Source organism: Bombyx mandarina, chromosome 11, assembly GCF_030267445.1.
Source record: "Bombyx mandarina strain Sakado chromosome 11, ASM3026744v2".
Classification (NCBI taxonomy): domain Eukaryota; kingdom Metazoa; phylum Arthropoda; class Insecta; order Lepidoptera; family Bombycidae; genus Bombyx; species Bombyx mandarina.
The window spans coordinates 14643338-14667085 of record NC_143218.1 but is presented as its reverse complement, the minus strand read 5'-3'; the positions used below and the strand labels follow the sequence as shown (position 1 = coordinate 14667085).

Sequence of the window (23748 nt, the reverse complement as noted above, 5' to 3'; positions counted from 1 at the left end):
ACCCGTTAACACCTTGAATGATACGATGTTCGATGCTAATCAGTTTGGTTGCTTTTAAATTTACTATACCTAGTTTAAAATTGTGTCGTTTTATTAACTTTATTCAATTCACGCATTATGATGCTCATTCCAATAATTTATTACTGTTGTTAAAAGCAATCTTAATAACATGATTATAAGCCGTTTGCGTCATATAATTTTCCGATATATCTACTTAAAGTTTATTTAATCTCTGGTAGATGGGAAGGGTTCAGATTTTTATGATAAGTAGGTATTATAAGTAGCTGCCAGACTGCATGGACACCATGTGTACGATAATCGTATGAACAAGTAAATAAATCCAAAAAAATAATCCAAGTAAATAAAATTTCACTAGATGGCGTTGCTAATTTTCCGATTACATATAGGTACGTCATCATTATTTTTAATTTTATAAATGTTATTGGTGCGATTCGCTTTTATTTATTTTTTATTTTTTTATTGCTAGACCGGTGGACGAGCTCCCGGCCCACCTGATGTTAAGTGGTTACCGGAGCCCGTACAACGTAAATGCAGCCACCCATCTTGAGATAAGAGTTCTAAGATCTCAGTATAGTTACAACGGCTGCCCAACCATTCAAACCGAAACGCATTACTTCACGCTTCACGGTAGAAATAGGCAGGGTGATGGTACCTACCCGTGCGGACCCACAAGAGGTCTTACCACCAGTTTCTATCAAATTTCCATTTTTTCTATGCTATGCTTCTATTGCTGTTGCAAGAAATACATAATACACAATATGGTTTTGGATATACATTTATATATATATATTTTTTTGTTTTCAGACAGAAATTTATTTTCTTTTCCTTCATTGATCAGACCTTTTAGCATGAATAATACGTCTATATAATCATGTTAAAAGGTCTAATCAGGCAGATCTTTCTTATACCTATCTAGTAGGCAGATCTTTTTCTGTCACAATTAAAAGATACTTCATTATACCTGTCGAAATTCAAATATTTAACCACGTAATATCGAGATGAAGAACAGCTAAAAAAATTGTATTTGAATCCTTATCTGAGTTATGCGATAAAACAAATCGGTTTTTTTTATTCTTATTCCACTCTATTTTAACATATGCAAAAAAGTTATGCAGACTGGCGCGAAAATGAATATTTCTATTCATATGAGAACGACAGATTCCAAATTTAAATGTTTTTTTTTTGTGAGAATATTCATGGCCAGGCAAAGGATTAAAACAGATACAATTATAGCATAAAAGAAAAACGTATTTTTTTAAAAATCTAACCATAGACATAGGTATCTTTGGTAACTTTGTTCAATCTTACCTGATCAAAGAATTCGAGAAGCGAAGCCGCTGGTTGATGTATGGTGCACACGATTGTTCTTCCTTGTCGAGCCAGTTGCTTAAGTAACTTTACACACTGTGTAGTAGTGACTGTATCTAGTCCGCTAGTTGGCTCGTCGAGAAAGAATACTGGTGGGTTGTTAACTAATTCTAGCGCAATCGATAACCTGTTAAGAAATTTTGAAAAAAAAATATCTATATTAGTACGCTTTTATTAGCTTCAGACGTATGTATGTTTGTAACGGAATCTTTGAACATGATTTTGACCCCCTTCCACACGTCGGGTTAACGAAATTTAGTATACTTATTAAGGACCGACGACAATTCAATATTAAAAAAAAAATTAAAAAAAAAATTTAAAAAATTGAAATACAGCTAAAAAAATAAAAATAAATAATAGTTTAAAAAAAAACTAATAAAATACGCTTTTATAGAAAATCCAACTAAAAAATAGAAAATAAATTTTAATAAATTCGAATTAAAAACAGTGTAAGAAAAAATGATTTTATCGTAAAAAAAAGCGTGCATGGTATCAGTTATAAATATTTTGATAATATCCTGTATTTTGTTAGTTTTTTGAAACTATTATTTACTTTATAACTAATAACTAATAAGCCCATCCTGTATTTTGTTAGTTTTTTGAAACTATTATATACTTTATAACTAAAAATAAGCCCAAGTTTTATTATGTCATGAACCTCTGCTAGTATTTAATTTATTTTAAAGTCAAATATAAAAATTGATTAGAATCTCGTTAAGATTATGAAATATCTATTTGTGCCGTGTAAATTACCTTTTCTTCTGTCCGCCCGAAAGTGAATCGGTCCTTGTATTCTGATGCTCCAAGAGTCCGAGCTCTTGGAGTATTTCCTCGGACGGAGCTTTGGTACCTCTGGGTAGTTTTAGTTTAGCGGCGACATCCATTGCCTCTCGGACTGTGAGAAGCGGCTGCAGTAGATCTTCTTGCGTGATATAACATGACGATCTTTGGAACTGGTGTTCGTCTCGAGGCTGACCGTTCACAAGGAGCTCGCCAGTGATTCCTGCTGAACTAAAAAAGTAAACTCTTTTAACATTATTCGATGATAATTGCTGTCCGGTACAGTATGTACTTTAAAGAGATCAGTGTGGAAATGCCAGGAAATGGAAATTCAAATTCAAATTCAAATTCAAAATCATTTATTTCAACTTAGATGTCAGTATGACACACTTGTTGAATGTCAAAATACAAATAACAATGTTAACTCTACCACCGGTTCCAAAAAAAGCCACAGTCCTGAGAAGAACCGGCGAAACAAACTCAGCGGGCTTTTTTTTCTTTTTGTTTTTTCTCAAATATATTCTTTTTTTTAAATAAATAGAAATATTCACAATAAAAGAAAAAACAAGTCTAAAAAAATAATAATAATAATGAAAAATGAAAAGGCCAGGAGCGAGCGCCTCATTCCCACGTAGTGCCATCTAGTAAATAATCCTTAACTTTATAATATGTCTTGTTGCACAAACGTTCCTTAACAGTTTTCTTAAATCTATGAACAGGTAGTATTTGAACGTTTAGTGGGATCTTGTTGAAAAGCTGTACACCCAGCCCCCTAAAAGAGTTGCTTATTTTCTTAATTCGAGCCGCCGGCAACGCAAGCCTATTTTTGTTCCTAGTGTTCACATTGTGCAAATCGCAGACTCTGGGGAATTCTTCAATGTTTTTACGCACGTACAATAAATTTTCAAAAATGTATTGGGACGCTAAAGTTAGAATTTTGATTTCCTTAAACTTGTCCCTCAAGGATTCCCTCGGGTGCATATTATAAATAGCACGAATAGCCCTCTTCTGCAGGATGAAAATCGTTTCGACATCGGCAGCATTGCCCCATAGCAAAATGCCATAGGACATAACACTATGAAAATAACTAAAATAAACCAAGCGTGCCGTATCTTCATTAATATACATTCGTATTTTTTTTACCGCAAACGCTGCAGAACTAAGCCTACTCACTAACTTGCATAAGTGAGGACCCCACTGCAGCTTAGAATCAACTGTTATACCAAGAAAAACTGTCGAATCCACAAGCTCCAGTGTCTCTCCACTTACAGTAATATTAGTGTCAACTTGTCTAACATTAGGTGTAGTAAATTTTATACATTTTGTTTTTTTGTTATTTAATAACAGATTATTAACACTAAACCAATGTACCACGCGCGAGATAGCATCATTCACATCGTCATAATCTTCCAAATGTCGTTTAATTTTAAACAATAATGATGTATCATCAGCGAATAATACGACCTCGTGACGGGTTTCAATAAACTTAGGTAAATCATTGATATATACAAGAAATAGGAAGGGACCCAATATGGAACCCTGAGGAACACCCATATTAAGTAAGACACCGGAAGATCTCGTTCCTTTAACGTCTACCTTTTGGATTCTTCCGGATAAATAAGATTTAATAAGTTCTAATGAAACGCCCCTAATACCATAATGGTGTAATTTCCTCAACAATGTATTATGCTCAACACAATCAAAAGCTTTAGATAAGTCGCAGAAAACCCCAAGGGCATTATGCGACTCTTCCCAAGCCTGAAAAATATTTTTAATGAGATCTACACCTGCATCAATAGTTGACCGACCTCTAGTGAATCCATATTGTTTGTTATGAAGCAGGTTATTGGAATTGAAGTGGTTCAAAAGTTGTTCCAGAATAATTTTTTCAAAAATTTTACTCAATGTAGGTAGTACTGAAATGGGCCTAAAGTTAGAGGGGTCAAAAGTACTACCAGATTTAAATAACGGTATTATTTTACTATATTTCATTAGATCAGGAAACACTCAATACAGTCATTAAATATTGTAGCAATTTTGTAGGAAAATCGTTAAATCTCTTCAATGTTTAATCTTAATATAGAAGCTTGCGGGCCATGATTTTTTTCTTTACCACAACAGGCCTACAAGATGCCCTACTTCTTCTTGCTTCAGTTTCCACAATACTGAGGGTCGTGACCACCTCCCTATGCCCTACTAACCGTGACTAATAAGGGAGTTTTGTTTTTCTAGTTATCTAATCAGTTAATCATTTATTGAGGTTTGGGCCCTGGCTCTTGGTGCCCTAGGGGACCGACTCTTGAGGCTTTATAACTCCTGCCTCGAGTCGGGACGGTTTCCTTCATCGTGGAGGACGGGCAGACTTGTGCTGTTGAGAAAGGAGGGGCGCCCGGCGGATACTGCCGACGGGTACCGTCCCATCGTGTTGTTGGATGAGGTGGGCAAACTGCTGGAACGCATTCTGGCAGCCCGCATCATCCAGCATCTGATCGGGGTGGGACCCGATCTGTCGGCGGAGCAGTATAGCTTCCGAGAGGGCCGCTCAACGGTGGACGCGATCCTTCGCGTGCGGGCCCTCTCGGAGGAGGCCGTCTGTGGGGGTGGGGTGGCCTTGGCGGTGTCGCTCGACATCGCCAATGCGTTTAACACCCTGCCCTGGTCCGTGATAGGGGGGGCGCTGGAAAGACACGGAGTGCCCCTCTACCTTCGCCGGCTGGTCGGCTCCTACTTGGAGGACAGATCGGTCACGTGTACCGGACACGGTGGGGTCGTACATCGGTTCCCGGTCGTGCGCGGTGTTCCACAGGGGTCGGTACTCGGCCCTCTTTTGTGGAATATCGGGTATGACTGGGTGCTGAGGGGTGCCCTCCTCCCGGGCCTAAGCGTAATATGTTACGCAGACGACACGCTGGTCGTGGCCCGGGGAGGGAGCTTTGCTGAGTCTGCTCGTCTTGCCACCGCTGGGGTAGCGCATGTCGTCGGCAAAATCAGGAGATTGGGCCTCGACGTGGCGCTCAGTAAATCCGAGGCCATGTGGTTCCACAGGCCCCGGAGAGTGCCACCTGTCGATGCCCATATCGTGGTTGGAGGCGTCCGGATCGGGGTCGGGGTGCAGTTAAAGTACCTCGGCCTCATTCTGGACAGTCCGTGCTCACCTTCCGTGCTCACTTTCAGCACCTGGTCCCTCGTTTGTTGGGGGTGGCCGGCGCGTTAAGCGGGCTTCTTCCCAACATCGGGGGGCCTGACCAGGTGACGCGCCGACTCTATACGGGGGTGGTGCGGTCAATGGCCTTATACGGGGCACCCGTGTGGGGCCAGTCCCTGGCCGTGGGGGTAGCGAAGTTGCTGCAACGGCCGCAACGCACCATCGCGGTCAGGGTCATCCGTGGTTATCGCACCATCTCTTTTGAGGCGGCGTGTGTACTGGCTGGGACGCCGCCTTGGGTCCTGGAGGCGGAGGCGCTCGCCGCTGACTATCAGTGGCGGGCTAACCTTCGTGCCCGGGGCGTGACGCGTCCCAGCCCCAGTGTGGTAAGAGCGCGGAGGGCCCAATCTCGGCGGTCCGTGCTGGAGTCATGGTCCAGGCGGCTGGCTGATCCTTCGGCTGGTCGTAGGACCGTCGAGGCGATTCGCCCGATTCTTGTGGATTGGGTGAATCGTGACAGAGGACGCCTCACTTTCCGGCTCACGCCGGTGCTCACTGGCCATGGTTGCTTCGGTGAGTTCCTGCACCGGATCGGAGCCGAGCCGACGGCAGAGTGTTACCATTGTGGTTGCGACTTGGACACGGCGGAGCACACGCTCGTTGCCTGCCCCGCATGTGAGGGGTGGCGCCGTGTCCTCGACGCAAAAATAGGAAACGACTTGTCGTTGCCGAGTGTTGTGGCATCGATGCTCGGCAAAGACGAGTCGTGGAAGGCGATGCTTAACTTCTGCGAGTGCACCATCTCGCAGAAGGAGGCGGCGGGGCGCGTGAGAGACGCACAAGCCCGCCGCCGTCGAGCGTGAGCCAGGGAGGCGGATCTCGCCCTAGCCCTGGCCCTCTAAGTGTTTCGGGTCCCCCTCATATGTCGGTCTGGGGCCCGGCGAAGGGGGCCTAAGAAGACGACGTGCAAGCTGCTCTGCACGCGTTTTACGCAAGAGCATCCGGGTGATGGAAGGCCGGCTATCCTCGACCCACGCTGGTTCTGACCCAGCGTATTTCCAGGGTATTTCGTAGGATAACCTATTCAAACCGGCGCCATCTAGGCGGGCTTCGGACAGCCTGCCGACCGAGAGGGCTGGTGGTCGTGGCGCCGACGATCGCTGGCCCGGCGTCCCGAGGGGGAGGGTGATGGGAGAGATGTGCTCCGCACTAAACGCTTCACTCTCCTCCCCTTGCCTTTTCATGAGTTCTGTCTCATGCGAGGGTTGGACGTTGTTTGTTGAGTGACAGGAGGTTTTAGTCGGTTCGACTCCGACATGCCCCACCCTCCATCCCCAGTGGAGGGTGGGAGTCCGGCGATTTCCTCCTGACCAAAAACATTTATTGAATAAACATTCTAATCTTCGAAGAATTTTCTAGTTTGATAAATATTTTTTTAGAATTGAAAGAAAACGATATAACGATGTTGAGTAATGACGGAACCATTCGTTTATATGGTTTCCTAATAAATAATGTGTCGATTAGTTGCTATGTAGTAAAATCACAATAATACAATACTATGATAATGAAGAGAACAAAATTAAAAATACACGAAAAAAAAATGTTCTTAAAAATAAATTGGTAATTAAGTACCGGATTGCGTTCACATAATAATTGTTTTTTTTTTTATATTTACAAACGTGATATTTTGCATGTAGTTGAAATGGCAAAAACTTATTATTCAGTTGATGGGTTTCAATATTAAAGATAGGTTAGATTGATTGGGAGGACTGTGAACCGTCCATGCATGTAGAACAATAAGCAAATAATAATGGAAAATCAGAATGCTGGGGTCCCGTAATCGTAGTTAGGCAGACTATATTCGTGTTACCTTAACCTAAGATAAGATAAAGAAGCCTTTATTAACAAACTTAATTTATATTTAGGTACATACTATTATTATTAATTTTTTTTTTCATTTGACATTGATAAATTAATTAACATTAACCTAATATAATTAGTGCTAAATTCAATTATTTTAATTTACGTGTAATTTAATTTTCTCACCGATAACCGGATATGATGTTGAGAAGGGAACTCTTGCCGGCTCCTGATGGCCCCATGATGGCGACCAGCTGGCCCGACGTGAATTTACCGTCGACACCTTTGACGACAACCTTTTTTGTTGCTGCAATAAAAAACATCCGGAGTTAGTCGTGCATCGTCAATTAATTATTCATTTTTTATTATTATTATTTGGATAGCAAACATTCGCAATCTCACACGTGTTGGAATAATTATTATGTCCACGACCCAAGTGCGACCTCGTATTTTAAATTCAAATAAACACAGCTTGTAAAATGCGGCAGTCTTTATTAGAGCGAAGCGATATTTGAAAGTCCGAATAATATTCTGATAATTTACTTTTGCCATTGGAGATCCTAAAGGTACCGATCTTAGAAGACATGGGGTTACAAGAAGACGTTGCTACTCTGTGTAGGTATACCCTAGAGAACGACCCGCCATCGAACAGACAAGATCCATACAATCCAGATCTTGCTACTTTTATCCACAATGCATTTCCAGAGATGATTTTTTCAATATTATCCTGTACTACACCGGAACCATTTCATGTCCTATTTCAATCAAAAAAGTTGACAGTGGCCATGGTAGGACAATATGAGGTAGGACCTCTTGTGAGTTCGCACGGGTAAGGTATCACCACCCTGCCTATTTCTGCCGTGAAGCAGCAATGCGTTTCGGTTTGAGGGGTGGGGCAGCCGTTGTAACTATACTTGAGACCTTAGAACATATATCTCAAGGTGGGTGGCGCATTTACGTCGTAGATGTCTATGGGCTCCAGTAACCACTTAACACCAGGTGGGCTGTGAGATCGTCCACCCACATACATCGTGGCATACAGCACACAGCAGTAAGAAAATGAAGATTGAAATTATTTAACATTTTTAAGTCATTAACTAATAAAGTCAAAGTGTTTAATTTTAGTAAATCAAAAAGCTTATAAGCAAAATCATCAATAACACAATACGTACAACTATTTTACTACAAGTTTTGTTTAAAAAAGTTCTCAATAGATGGCGCCACAAAATAAAAATACGAAAACAACAAAAAATTGCACCAGCTACAACGCCTTCTGACAGAGTACTTTGCTTTACTTCAACCATTCTTTCTTCTAATGATATCTTTCGATTAATCGAAACACTGTTCGTATGAACTTTGCGAGTTCGACAGCTGGCTAGCAGCCGTTTTAGATGTCAATTCTTGTCTTTTATAGACTAAGTTTGTGTTATACATTTGTTACCCTGCATGTTGAATCTGCAATGAAAACTTCTGCCAAGTATAGCTTGCAAAGATCTTTACAAGTGTTCTAATGTTTTTTTTTTATGATTGAAGGATTACTGGTGGCCCGGAGGCCTTTCCAGATTCACTAGGACAGGTGAGCGAACAAAGGCTCAGCCAGAAGGGGTGGGATTTGCTAACAGCTGCCCGAACGCCTCCGAAGGAGACCTAACAACTCAAGGACAATTCCTTCGCGATTGAATCTACTACCGGATCGGAATCGCGACCCGCCTAGAAAATCCGGCGAGAAACTCAGCGAGCTGATGCATGGGTTAGGTTGCACGTCGACCTCTTTGTCGAATTCGACCAATACGGTTACCGGGGTTCCTAACCCCGCTCCTAGTGGTAGAGCTGAAAACATCTAATGCAAAGGTTATTGGATCTGATGGATCCGTAAGGACGTGTCTAGGGCGTCGTCGGTGACTGGCTCCTGCGTGAGCAGGATTCGGGGAGTAGTCATCGGTGGCAACGATAAGGCGATTGTCGTGCTCAAATGTCTGATGGTCTATCTGTATTACAATCTTGTAGGAATTATTTCTTATAACACGGTATTGGGCTTGAGATTTCCAAAATGGCGCTGGTCTAATAACAGTCCTTTTTTGCTAGTTCATTAGCCTCCTCATTTCTTTTGTTGTAACATACGGACAAACGGATAAGAAGAAATTATGTTCCGTTTTTTCCAAAGGCCAAATTTGGCTAAAGTTATGGAATTCTAAGAAAAAGCTAGTGTCTATCGTATACGCCAGTATACATTTAGTACACACTTTATGTATGATATTAGAACGATTTATATACATGTTTATTCAACGATTTCATTTTTTTAATTCACGTTTTCTATAAATCTGGTCTAATAATAACAGCATGATTAAAAACGTGATATTTTAATGAGTAGCTCATGTTTTTATTGTTGCGAATTCTTTCCTAGTTTATCAACTTATGCTAATCATACCATAATCAGAAGTTTTAACTATGATGAATTAAGAAACGAGTTTCAAGAAATACTGCCCTTGATTTAAAAATAAAATTATTATTAGGAATACAATCATCTCTTTGTTCACACACCTGCATGCGTAAACTTAACAATGGAGGATCCTTCTGTTCCACTAACACTATTATTAGACGCCTGTAGCTTTAGCACTAGTTGCAGGCTTGGGGACCTTAGTAACTGTACTCGTCGAACTCGGCCAAGAATTTGACGTGTAACCTAACCCATACATAGTATAGTGGTAGATTCTGCGGAGCACTGCTCTTGGTAGGGATGGTGTTAACAAATCCTCTCAGGTTGAGCCACTGAGCTCACCTACCCGATTGTGAAAAGCTGCAATAGCCTCTTAGGCTACCTAATAGGTAGGAAAAAAATCGAAGGTTTTAAGATGTAGCCAGCTATTTGATCAAATGAATTAATATAATTATTAATTCAACAAAACTCACGAAATCAATAGCATGTAACAAGTCTCCTTGCTAATAATAAATGTTTAATGTAAATCTTCAAGTCATGAATACATAGTTTCTTCATTTTTCATTCGCAATTTATTATTTATCAAGTACAAAATGATTTTAAATATGCAATACGGCATTATGATTATTTATAATTGATCGACGTGACAGTTTCATTGCCTTGGATACTAGATCGTAAGTATTGCCCTGGGTCTATCGTGACGTGATTAATGAATGAAACTAACTTAAATTATTATTTCAAGACATGCATAATTATTTATTTAGACGTTCCACACTGGACAGCTTGTGTTTACATCTATTACTGAATTATGGTGCTGGAAACACACATACGAGACAACAATAAGTACACCTAGAACAAAAACACTATTACTTCCGATAAGGAAGCGGACCTAAAAAGATCAACGTGACTATCGACGAGAATATATTGATGTATTGCCTTAATATGAGCAGAGGCCGAACTTTTTACAATGCAGTGTATTTAGGGCTGACTCCCGCTGAAGCATATTGTGTAACCGACGATGGAGGAAAGTGGTTTAAGCGACCAGCTAAACGACTCTCCTGCACATTTCACAGAGTAGAACCCTGGAGAGATTGGAGGAGTGGTCGTGGTCAATCCTGAAACCAGATATCATCCCGAGGACACTTGATCGACGGTGTTGTCCCCGGACAGTTTTCTACGGTCATCACGTTCGCCAACACGTCGTGCCACCGAGGCGGTGCCGCTAGTGTTTCGGTGTACCTTACTGGTAGGAATTAGCCTGCCGGGTAGAAGTTGATACACCGCCAATTGATGAGTAATTACTAACTAACGCATAGCGCGCCACGCAGCCTTGATTTCCGTTTCCGCGGCTTGCCGGCGGCCGACCGGTTCGAAGAGAGGATAGCTTTCTCTCTTATGGCGCTTGGCTTCCTTCTGCGAGATAGTGGACTCGCAGAAGTTGAGCATCGCCTTTTACGAATCATCCCTGCTGATCATCGCCTTCGAGAACTTATCGAAGATCGTAATCACGACAACCAAAAGCGACAAGTCTGGTTCAATTTGAACGACCGGGATACGATGCTAGTCTTTCGAGGCGGGGCAGGCTGTGGAAGTAAGCTCCGCGCTCTCATCACAGCCACAGCGGTGAACCGTGAGCATTTGCATCAGCCAGAAGAGCCTGAAATTTCTCGAGCTCATCACTCTTTTCGGTCACCCCACTCTTTTCGGTCACCCCACTCTTTTCGGTCACCCCACTCTTTTCAGTCACCCCACTCTTTTCGGTCACCCCACTCTTTTCAGTCACCCCACTCTTTTCGGTCACCCCACTCTTTTCAGTCACCCCACTCTTTTCGGTCACCCCACTCTTTTCAGTCACCCCACTCTTTTCGGTCACCCCACTCTTTTCAGTCACCCCACTCTTTTCGGTCACCCCACTCTTTTCAGTCACCCCACTCTTTTCGGTCACCCCACTCTTTTCGGTCACCCCACTCTTTTCAGTCACCCCACTCTTTTCGGTCACCCCACTCTTTTCAGTCACCCCACTCTTTTCGGTCACCCCACTCTTTTCAGTCACCCCACTCTTTTCGGTCACCCCACTCTTTTCAGTCACCCCACTCTTTTCGGTCACCCCACTCTTTTCGGTCACCCCACTCTTTTCGGTGCCAACAAAAGGTTCTCGAATTGACCTTTATTTTCTGTTCGTTACAAATGCAGCTATTTCTGTTCTTCCGCCTTTGATCTACATACACATTTGCGTATGAATGAATTTTAGAATTGTAACAAATAGTAATTAAGATTAGGCAAATTTTATACATTTGGTGGATTTAATTTTTATTACAAAAGCAAATATTCTTTTATTTTATGTTTTTATTGTAATAGGTTTTTTAGAACAGAAGAAATCCGACAAACACCTGAATCATGCTAACGACATTTTCAAGATTAGTTTGCATAATTATATGTGCTACTATGATCGATCGTTCTGACTGCCAAGCAAATACATACCATCGGTGAAAGATCTTCCCTTTGTTTTTTATTCCTTTTTCGTGAATCTTTCATGAGCACGTGTTGGATACATAAAATATGTTTTCCGATACACCGCAAACCAGTTGCTCTAACGATGTTACTCTTTGGCGGCGCGCTAGAGTGCTCCTCCCCTCAAGTCGCCCCGTGACCTTCACCGGTTTTCTTTTTCCTACCTAAGCTAATAGCCTTGAGATGTTATTTTAGATTCTCTTTGACGTATAGGTGAGCCCACGGGGCTCAAATCGGGAGTGTTGCTGGCTCTAGCAAGAGCAGTGCTTCGCAGAATCTACCACTGGATTGGAAACGCGACCCACTGAGGAGATCCGGCCAGAAACTCAGTGGGATATGTCTATGGGTTAATTTTCTCGTCGAGCCCTTCGTCGTAAGCGACGGGCTCGGCGAAAACGGTTACCAGTGCTTGAGGTACCTAAAAGCACCGTTAATGGAGAATCCATAATGATGTGTTTAGGACCTTCACGGGACCGGGGCCGGGACCTATGCTCGAGAAAGGTTGTCCTGTCTAAGCTAACTTTTTTTGTTTGTTGCCTAAATGGGTAAACGAGGTTTCACGGCTCGGCCGGTTTTAAGTGGGCACCAGAGACCACTACATAAATGCAGCCACCCAACCTGAGACGTTCTAATTCTCAATTACATAAGTGCTCGTGGGGGCTTCACAACTCGTTCACCTGTAAGTTCAGGGTTGGCATTATGATTTTTTTACTCTCCGGGCTTGAATTGTTTAGTATTTATACGTTTTACTCCTAAAATATTTAACTTAAATTGAAGTGCGATAACATCTTCATATTTCCTACTACAAGCTATTCTATCTACGGAATTCTTCACTGAGCATTGTCATCAGGTTTGAGCCCAGTGAGCTCACCTACTAGTTAAGGCTACGCTGATAAAGCCTCTCGAGGCTATCAGCTTAGGTAGGTAGGAAAAAAAAAACTGAGCATTGACGTGTCAGTGTCACACACATAGGCTTATTGTTGGAACGGACACACACACACACACACACACACACACACACACACACACACACACACACACACACACATTGGTATAAAATAAACTCGTGTTGCGCGTAGTCAAATTTAATTGCTAGGTAGATTTGGGTGATTAAATTTTTATGGCACATTCTTAATTCGCACTTCGTTGTTAATGTTAGAAAGATTGTCGGACTGACTTAGATGTTCTGCTGTTGTTTCCTACTTTATCTTCTATCATATGTAGACTCATTTTTATTAGTATATTTTTATTATACTAACTTTAACTTTATTTTGGTTTTTAAAGCCAATGATGGCCTGACAAACACGATACTCCCCCATGGTTTGATAAAGTTCTCGATCTCTCTCTAATGTGAGTGTCACGAGAAGATGAATACGATGAAGTAAGAGCGATTTGTCGACTCCGGTACGAAATGTATGCGCTAACTTAGTTTAGGAATAGCCCCCTAGGCTACCAGCGACTATATAGGTAGAGAAAACAAAATGCGCTGAGTAGTTACTTTCTCCCGTATTCATATTATATATATATTTTTTTTATGATTGAGAGATTATAATCATATTATAATAATAACGTAGTGCAGTGAATAAAATGTAATCTGGCACGCTTCAGAAAAGTGCTAGATTTATTTTAGCATGCGGTTTGAATATTGAGGAAATCAGTAGCTATATATATATTATTATACTTTATAACTACGCATCAGGGAAGTATAATACATAGCTTTGTTGTGTTTATTTCAGTAACAAGTACACTAAATACTTAAAAAATAAAGCTTAATATTTTAATTTTGTTTAAATTATCATCAGATTCCAATGAGATATTTTATATCTTAAATATCTTCGTTTATCGAATAAGCTTCGTCGTTAATAAGCAACGGATGCATAAAATTCTCTGTTACGAAAGAATAATAATTAGGAGTTTATTTAATATTGTTTATTAAACTTTTATTGCATCGGATATGACATCAAGCTCATGACTTACCTGGTGCTAAGTGGTCCTGACCGGTGGCTAATGCCCATGGACATAACATGAATATTTCTCTCCACCCTGAGACATAGAGTCGAAGCAATAAGTAGAAGGAGTATTATAACCGCTGTCCCATAAAGCTGGAATGCGTGACTGTGCTGTTTCACTGTAGAAGTATGTAGGTATTCTTTTCTTTTCTTTTTCTTTTTTTTTTTATTATTGCATTCCATCTTAGAGTCGATGAATTGCCAATGTTACGTACGCCATTATCGTCATATGCATCAGGCCATAAATTAGATAGTTTAAGTTATTATCAATGTTAAATGTTTGTGATGTGGCAGTACTTTTTTTAAATAAATAAATAAAGAATTAATAAGAATAAGAAAGAAGAAAAAGAACGTAAGCTTCAAACTTAATCGCATTTTTTTAATTTTGTGACTATAACTGGTTCTTAAAAATAAAACAACGACATTCCGCTTTATTCTCACAACAACAGATTATATATTTTATTGATTTACTAGCTGACCCGGCAAACGTTGTGTTGCCTTAAATAAGATTTCTAGGGAAATTCTACTGTAGAAATAAAAACCTCACTCATTTAACCACATAATACCTCATTATAAACAAAAAAATATATCCAAAAAATTAATATAAAAAATAAATGTTTGGGGTGGACAACCCTTTTCACTTAGGGGTATGAAAAATAGACAGTACCTAGCCGATTCTCAGACCTACTGAACATACTATTGATACACAAATAAAACCAACAAAACATGGCTGAAAAATGTATAGTATTGTATAGCTCTCAAATATATTAAGTGTATAATCTATGATGTATAGTGAGTAAGTAAGACAGGAGACCGGCTTCGTCCCCATCCCTACTACGTGATGTTTGCTGGATCAGTGGTGACACCTGGTGGGGATAGCTGATCGATTGATAGTTGATCAGTAGTCGACCGGCGAGCGCGGGAGATCAAATTCAATTTAAAAAAAATCATAATTAAAGGAACTTGAAATTATAAACTCTGAATAAGAATTTATCGTACTACAATTATAATATTTGATTGCCATCTTGCAACCTTATTGCGGATGGAAAAATAGGGGTTGATCGTATAAGAGTGAAAATTGAGAGTAATATGATTTTTTTTTATTTTAAGTCATGATAAAACTAAATAAAAAACTTGCCAAAAAAATTAATGTTTATAATTAACAAAAAATAGGGGTTGATCATAGAGGGATGAAAAATTGAGAGTAACATCAGATTTTTTATTTTAATTCATGACAAAATAAAAATAAAAATGAAAATCTTGCCAAAAAAATTAAAGTTTATAATTAACAAATAAAAAATAGGGGTTGATCGTAGAGGGGTGAAAATTTCAGAGTAATATGATTTTTTTTATTCTACGTCATGACAAAAAAAAACAAAAATCTCGCAAAAAAAATTAAAGTTTTTAATTAGCAAATAAAAAATAAGGGTTGATCGTAGAAAGGTGAAAATTGAGGATTGTATGTATTTTTGTATGTTGTATCATAAAAAAATAGAAATTAAAAATTTTGTCTAAAAAATAAATAAAAAAATTTAGGGGTGGACTACCCCTAACATTTAGGGGGATGAAAAATAGATGTTGGCCGATTCTCATAGATACCGGATAAGCACAAAAAATTTCATCAAAATCGGTCAAGCCGTTTCGGAGGAGTATGGCAACGAAAACTGTGACACGAGAATTTTATATATTAGACTAGCGACCCGCCCTCGCTTCGCTTCGGAAACATTAAAACACACATGAAAACAAAAAAAAAAAAAATAAAAAAAGTAGCCTATGTTCATCAGGGACAATGTCGGCTTCTAATGGAAAAAGAATTTTTCAAATCGGTCCAGTAGTTTCGGAGCCTATTCGAAACAAACAAACAAACAAATCTTTCCTCTTTATAATATTAGTATAGATGATAAACGTCAGAAAAAATTGCCGTTCACAATAAATATGTATAAGTTCACAAAAAACTGGTTTTCGTTTTAACGAAAAAAAGAATTATAAAACTGCGTTTTTCGATTGCCAAATTAATTTTTTCCCCGAACAGTAACCTGTGATTGACGTGAGTTGTCTTATTTGTGCACACCAGCCAAATTTTAATATTTTATTTTTTGTATATATTTCATTGATATAAAGATGATTTAATTTAACCCAAAAAAAAGTTTCAAGATATACGTTTTTTTTTTTAAATTAAATTATTTTAAAATAAATTTTACATAATGTTATTTTTTACTTTCTACCAGTTGATTTACCTTTCACTGCCATGTAACGTACTATTATAAAATAATCATGATGTTATAATATGAGTTGAGATTGTATGTCAGGCCATCCAGCCAAAAATTCAGACAAGATAAGAATTTTTTGTTGACTAAAGAAGTGTTTGAAAATTATATCGGTAAGATTTATAAATTTGTGTAGCGGTAAGTTCGAGCAGTGCTATCAGCTTGCCTCTTTCTATCGCATTCCGGCAGTTATAAAATAGAATTAAACCTCCACTTCATGTCTCAAGGTGTATGGAGGAATTCTAAAGAATAATTAATGGCATTGTAACACAATGAATAACCTTACCTTTAGCTATACGACTCTGCACCGTGTAAGTGAGATTTCGAAATTCTAAATCCATTTTCAGTAATCTGAAACAAAAAAAAAACACTTTTAAAACCGACTTCTCATTACCGCCTTTGAAATTTTACGAAAACTCCATTCCAATCACTGTCGTGTTGTTTTGGCAACACTTTTTTAATATTAGAGCTAGAATAATGTTTGTTTATTTATTTTACCGTTAATTATTATAAAATTTCTGATTAAATGACTTAAGTTATCACTATTCGCACTTGACAAACGCGAAAGTCGCGGGCGTTACGTTTGAAGAAAACCGAGCTAATGCTACAAGAATATTGCATAATTCATTTTGTAAATTACATTAGTTTTTACGCATGGATTTACCTGTTTGATCTACATACTACATCGAATTATTTGATATTTTTGGATCCATTGTTGCTTTTCTTGAACAGAATTGAAGACGTTAATTAACATAAAAATTGTGTTTGAAGTTGGACTCGACTTTTGGAATCTCATTTTTTAAAAGTTATGTATCAAAAGAACGGTTTACATATTTTAAACGGACTTCGCAAATAAAACTATATTCAATCTTAATATCAGTGTTTAGTTGGATCAGTTTTTACGCATAAACATATCTACGCATTAAAATTGTCTATGACATGGTGTATCTTTTTTTTGGCCGTACCTATAGCTCATTTCACGTAAAATATAATATCAGATGATAAGAATTGAGCAGAGGTCAACTGAACTATTCAAAACAATATATTATATAACATATTACATAGCCTCATAATTATATTAATCGGGGAATCAAACGAGTGAAATCCTATAGATAGGCATTGCAAGCTATTCAGGTGTAAAATTTTAACTGTCAACTGTCAATATGACACCATCATTGAGACTGGAACGTTATCAATGACAATATCCCTTTCGACGATTGCATTGAGATTTGGTTCGAAAAACATACATAATGATGCTGATCACGTGCGCTGATTCTTACAATCTTATTACCCTTAAAACCTTAACCCTTACATTTATCTTACATTATACAGTTCCTAAATTTTCATTTAAACAAGTTGTTGCAACAGAGCTCTAACGCTATTTTGCCGATTTAATTTTATCCAAAATAACTCTTCTCTTAGATGTACCTTTGTGTTCTTAGTTAACAACAGAAAAACAATTAAATTTTTCTTCATAACAATTTCAATCAAGTTACTTTTTTCATCTTCGCACACGGATAAAACTTCATTTAACTTTATTAATACATACTTAATTTATACATACATACATGCATACACGCTTCATGACATTTTCATTTGCTGCTTAAGTGGATGGATTATTGAGACAAGACATTGTCATAATCTACTACAGTACTAACGGCTAACGATTAAGAACGAAGTCCCTTCCTTACAAATATTATCAAAATTTTATTTTTGACCAAAAAGTTACTTTTAATATTTTTACGAAATATATTGATTTCTTGAAAAAAAATATTAAAAAAATTGTGCACATAATAATATAAATAAATTGTAAAAAAAATGCTAAATAAATTATTGGGGATGCACAACAACGCAGCCCACATTGCTCTTTTCTTTCTCACCAAGCTGGTCGTAGCCTTTAGAGGCCATGCTAGCGTAACCGAGCGAGTAGGTGAGCTCTGAACAAGAGCAGTGTTTCGCAGAATCTATCACGGTATCGGAAACGCGACCCACTGAGAAGATTCGGTGGAACATTGAATTTCTGTGTTTGTAGGTTAGGCATTGCTCGTAATTTGCATTCAGTTATCTAATTCTTTTGATCTAAGTAATCCGAAATGATTGTTCGTGAATCCCGGCGGCTACCTGAGACAAGAGATCTAAGTCTCGAGTGTATAGGGTTCCAACTGTCCCACTCAAAATCAAATCGGTAAGGCGGTGGTATCAGGTATACTAATTACGCAAACGAATATTTTTAGGGGTATTGATTTTTATTACACGATGTTATTCCTTTATTGTAGAAGACAACCGAAAACATTTGTGAACGTACTTCATTAGACAAATTGGTACCCGGGGGATTGAAACATCGGCATCGTCGCATCGCTCGATACAAATAAGTATCCAGGGCCTTAGGAGGCCACCACGAATTTTTAAGATAATATTTTAAGAACAAATATACAAATATGCCTTAAGAGCAAATCAATTAAAAATGTAATTATTAAATGATGAGTTTTTATGAGATTATTCAATACTAGCGACCCGCCCTCGCTTCGCTTCGGAAACATTAAAACACACATGAAACCAAAAAAAAAAATAAAAAAAAAAAATAAAAAAAGTAGCCTATGTTCATCAGGGACAATGTCGGCTTCTAATGGCAAAATAATTTTTCAAATCGGTCCAGTAGTTTCGGAGCCTATTCGAAACAAACAAACAAACAAATCTTTCCTCTTTATAATATTAGTATAGAGTATAGATGACGTTATTATCTTTTTACAAAAACTTTTAAGTATTAGATTATTTTTTCTACATTACAATTGAATTGTCGAACAAATATCGTTGCAGCCCATCTGGCGCTCTTCACCGATGACACCGCCATCTACTACTCGTGTAGGAAGAAGGCGTTGCTTCATCGGCGACTTCAGACCGCAGCTACCACCTTGGGACAGTGGTTCCGGAAGTGGCGCATCGACATCAACCCCACGAAAAGCATAGCGGTGCTCTTCAAAAGGGGTCGCCCTCCGAACACCACGTTGAGCATCCCTCTCCCGACTAGGCGCGTCGACACCTCCGCCTCCGCCATTCGCCCAATCACGATGCTCGACCAGCCCATACCGTGGGCCCCGAATGTCAAATATTTAGGCGTCACCCTCGACAGAAGGATGACATTCCGCCCCCATATTAAGACGGTACGCGATCGTGCCGCCTTCATTCTAGGACGTCTCTACCCGATGATATGCAGGCGAATTAAAATGTCCCTTAGAAATAAGGTGACACTCTACAAAACTTGCATACGTCCCGTCATGACCTATGCAAGTGTAGTGTTCGCTCACGCGGCCCGCACTCACTTAAAATCCTTCCAAATTATTCAATCCCGTTTTTGCAGGATAGCCGTCGGAGCCCCTTGGTTCGTCAGGAATGTCGACCTCCATGACGATCTGGACTTAGAGTCCATCAGTAAGTATTTACAGTCGGCGTTGATGCGCCACTTCGAGCGATCGATAGCCTACAACCACGGAAAGCTCCCGGCTCCGACGGCATCCGCAACCGCGCGCTTAAATTGTTACCAGCCCAACTGATAACGATGTTGGCCACCATACTAAATGCTGCTATGACGAACTGCATCTTTCCCGCGGCGTGGAAAGAAGCGGACGTTATCGGCATACACAAGCCGGGCAAACCAAAGAACGAAACCGCGAGTTACCGCCCCATCAGTCTCCTCCCGGCGATAGGCAAATTATACGAACGGCTCCTTCGTAAACGCCTCTGGGACTTCGTATCCGCGAATAAAATTCTTATAGACGAGCAGTTTGGATTCCGCGCCAGACACTCGTGCGTCCATCAAGTGCACCGCCTCACGGAGCACATCTTACTAGGGCTGAACAGGCGGAAACCCATTCCGACAGGAGCCCTCTTCTTCGATATAGCGAAGGCGTTCGACAAAGTCTGGCACAACGGTTTGATATACAAACTGTATAATATGGGAGTGCCAGACAGACTCGTGCTCATCATACGAGACTACTTGTCGAACCGTTCGTTCCGATATCGAGTCGAGGGAACGCGTTCCCGGCCCCGTCACGTCACAGCCGGAGTCCCGCAAGGCTCCGCCCTCTCCCCGTTACTATTCAGTTTGTATATCAATGATATACCCCGGTCTCCGGAGACCCATCTGGCGCTCTTCGCCGATGACACCGCCATCTACTACTCGTGTAGGAAGAAGGCGTTGCTTCATCGACGACTTCAGACCGCAGCTACCACCATGGGACAGTGGTTCCGGAAGTGGCGCATCGACATCAACCCCACGAAAAGCATAGCGGTGCTCTTCAAAAGGGGTCGCCCTCCGAACACCACGTTGAGCATCCCTCTCCCGACTAGGCGCGTCGACACCTCCGCCTCCGCCATTCGCCCAATCACGATGTTCGACCAGCCCATACCGTGGGCCCCGAATGTCAAATATTTAGGCGTCACCCTCGACAGAAGGATGACATTCCGCCCCCATATTAAGACGGTACGCGATCGTGCCGCCTTCATTCTAGGACGTCTCTACCCGATGATATGCAGGCGAATTAAAATGTCCCTTAGAAATAAGGTGACACTCTACAAAACTTGCATACGCCCCGTCATGACCTATGCAAGTGTAGTGTTCGCTCACGCGGCCCGCATACACTTAAAATCATTCCAAGTCATTCAATCCCGTTTTTGCAGGATAGCCGTCGGAGCCCCGTGGTTCGTCAGGAATGTCGACCTCCATGACGACCTGGACTTAGAGTCCACCAGTAAGTATCTGCAGTCGGCGTCCATGCGCCACTTCGATAAAGCGGCACGATACGAGAACCCTCTCATCGTGGCCGCCGGTAACTACATTCCCGATCCTGCGGACAGAATGGAAAGCAGTCGACGTCGCCCAAAACACGTCATCTCGGATCCTCCCGATCCACTAACGGTGCTTCTAGGTACTTCAAGCACCGGTCACCGTTCTCGTCGAACCCGTCGCTTGCGAAGAAGGGCTCGACGAGTAAATTAACTCTCAGACACAGCCCACTGAGTTTCTCGCCGGATCTTCTCAGTGGGTCGCGATTCCGATCCGGTGGTAGATTCTGCGAAGCACGACTCTTGCTAGGGTTCGTGTTAGCATCGTCGTCAGGTTTGAGCCCCGTGAGCTCACCTACTAGTTACGGTTACGCTGGAATAGCCTCTCTAGGCTACCAGCTTAGGTAGAATAAAAAAAAAAAAATCGTTTCAGTGCAAACGAAGCAAAAATTTAATTCACCAGTAAGTCAATAAATACATTAACAAATATTTTACAATTCAATTATGCAAATGACATATGTACTGGATCCTTTCCGCGTAAGTCAATGTGGTCAAAGTTCAATGTCGGTATAATTGTTTGGTGAATGTAAAAAAGAAATATGACTTTCGCATTCAAGTTTCAAGTGCCCACGAGTATGTATAATGAGTGTCGTCCACAAATGTCATTTCCTCGTGAACTTTCAACGAAATGATAATGAGAAAATACTTTGTTTAATTAAAAATGGAATTACTACTTCGATCCTTTTTTCTTATTGTTAAGGACGTTTCACTGAACAATCTTTTCGGCTTACTTTTTTCTCTGTACTTTACTTGTTACCACAAGTAAAGCATATTACGGCAGAAACTATATTCATTATCATTGATAGAAAGACGCACTGTACTTGTAGATCTTTCGAAGTATCGTACTCTTCCAACCAAAACTCATGAAGCGGCAGAAATAGACAACGACGATGTTACCCACAGGTATGCAATAGCGAAATCTCCTTAAAATATCTTGATGACAGTGATTTTAAGTTGCATTTCACTTTCATTGCTTTATTGCGTGCGCTGTGGATTGTAGAAGAAAGTTGAAATGCCTTTTAGAAATCCACAATTAATTTTATTGTTTTATTCGTAAATATCAATTGTCTTTTACTTATGGTTGTACTTTTGATTCGTGATTATAGGGATTCGCATGGACAAACTCGTACCGTCCGAAGCAATGAGAAGTTTGTGCAGTAGTAATACAGGGTGTGTTAGAATCGTTATTGAAAACGAAGATAAATGGTAATACCGATGATTAAAAACATAAAAAATTAAGCCTTTTATTGCATGCAACTTATACTGACTTAAAAATCTACGTTCTACTTGCGTCTCTACGGACTCGTGAGGATACGAAGAGCGGTTGCCGGTTGTTGTAGAGTTCTATTGCGGTTTGACGAATTATGAACTTAGGAAAACAACAAGTTTATTTTGGTGGACGATTAATATTAAATAATGTTTTCCGTTTAATTTATAGTAGTAGTTTATGTCGGTTTCGTCTTCACGAATGGCTTCGGCAATAGCAATTTTTATTTATGAAGGTGTTTACTAGTGGCCCGCAAGTCTTTCTAGTTTCACCAGGACAGGTAATAGCAAGTATAGAGAGTACTTTGGAAGGAGAAATTTTTATGTACAAGAATAGTCCGCTAGTCCACAAGAAACAATATAAAGAGTCCACAATCGAATTAATTGCAGTAGGCGTTATTGTAACAAAATGGCCTAATTTGCAGTACACTTTGGATTAGATTGTTTTATTTTTTTTAAACATTTTAGAATATTTTTTGTAAAATGTTCAAATGCAAATTACTTTGGAGAGGCTTTGCTGGTTTGCTGTGGGACGACTGTCAATGATTGCTTTTATCTGCAAGAATGCAGGAACTGTGGTAGCCGAAGTTCTCGATGCGCTGATGATGAAGTGTGAAGGCTGCAGTTATCACGTCGCAGGTCATCAGTTTGGTGAGGCTTAAACGACAAAGGGAAGGCCTTCCACCGAGCGGGTGATATTATTCAGTAGACCGACGGTCCAAATGTTGTTGTTCGGAATTTGTATATATGCAAGCTTATCTTGAAAATGTCGTAAGCGAGATTCAGGTCAAATCAAATATCATGCGTTGTATGATGGCTACCCGCCACAATTACCATTTTAATATAGCTTACATCATGGCAACAGAACAACGTGATGCATTATTGTCAACGTTTAGTTTTTTGTTTTTGTTTATTGCTTAGGTGTGTGGATGAGTCTACGGTTCACCTGGTGTTAAGTGGTTACCGGAGCGAATAGACGTTTAGTTACAACGTGAGAAATGAATTCTAATACCTCATTTTTTACAATACAACGGCTGCCCCACCCTTCAAACCCAAACGCATTACGCATTGCTTCACGGCAGAAATAGGCAGGATGGTGGTACCTACCCGTGCGTAACGTCCTACCACCAGTACTTAATTATGCAAAGTGTAATTTTGCGGGTTCGATTTTCATTACACGATTTCACTTCTATATAGTTTATATTATTATCTATGTTTTAGTCATTAAAATTCTAACAATAA

General features: G+C 40.0%; 1 protein-coding gene across 1 annotated transcript in view; it reads right to left on the bottom strand.

The window, feature by feature from the left end:
- Nucleotides 1-23748, bottom strand: part of LOC149502062 (ATP-binding cassette sub-family G member 1) — a 79096-nt gene that overhangs the window by 14518 nt on the left and 40830 nt on the right. Inside the window, exons 2-5 of the mRNA XM_089731047.1 lie at nucleotides 16685-16749; nucleotides 7361-7481; nucleotides 2143-2400; nucleotides 1330-1516 (exon numbers count right to left, since the gene is read on the bottom strand). Of these exons, the coding sequence (XP_089587173.1) occupies nucleotides 1330-1516; nucleotides 2143-2400; nucleotides 7361-7481; nucleotides 16685-16739 (621 nt within the window). The 5' untranslated portion in view covers nucleotides 16740-16749. The remainder of the gene's footprint in view (nucleotides 1-1329; nucleotides 1517-2142; nucleotides 2401-7360; nucleotides 7482-16684; nucleotides 16750-23748) is intronic.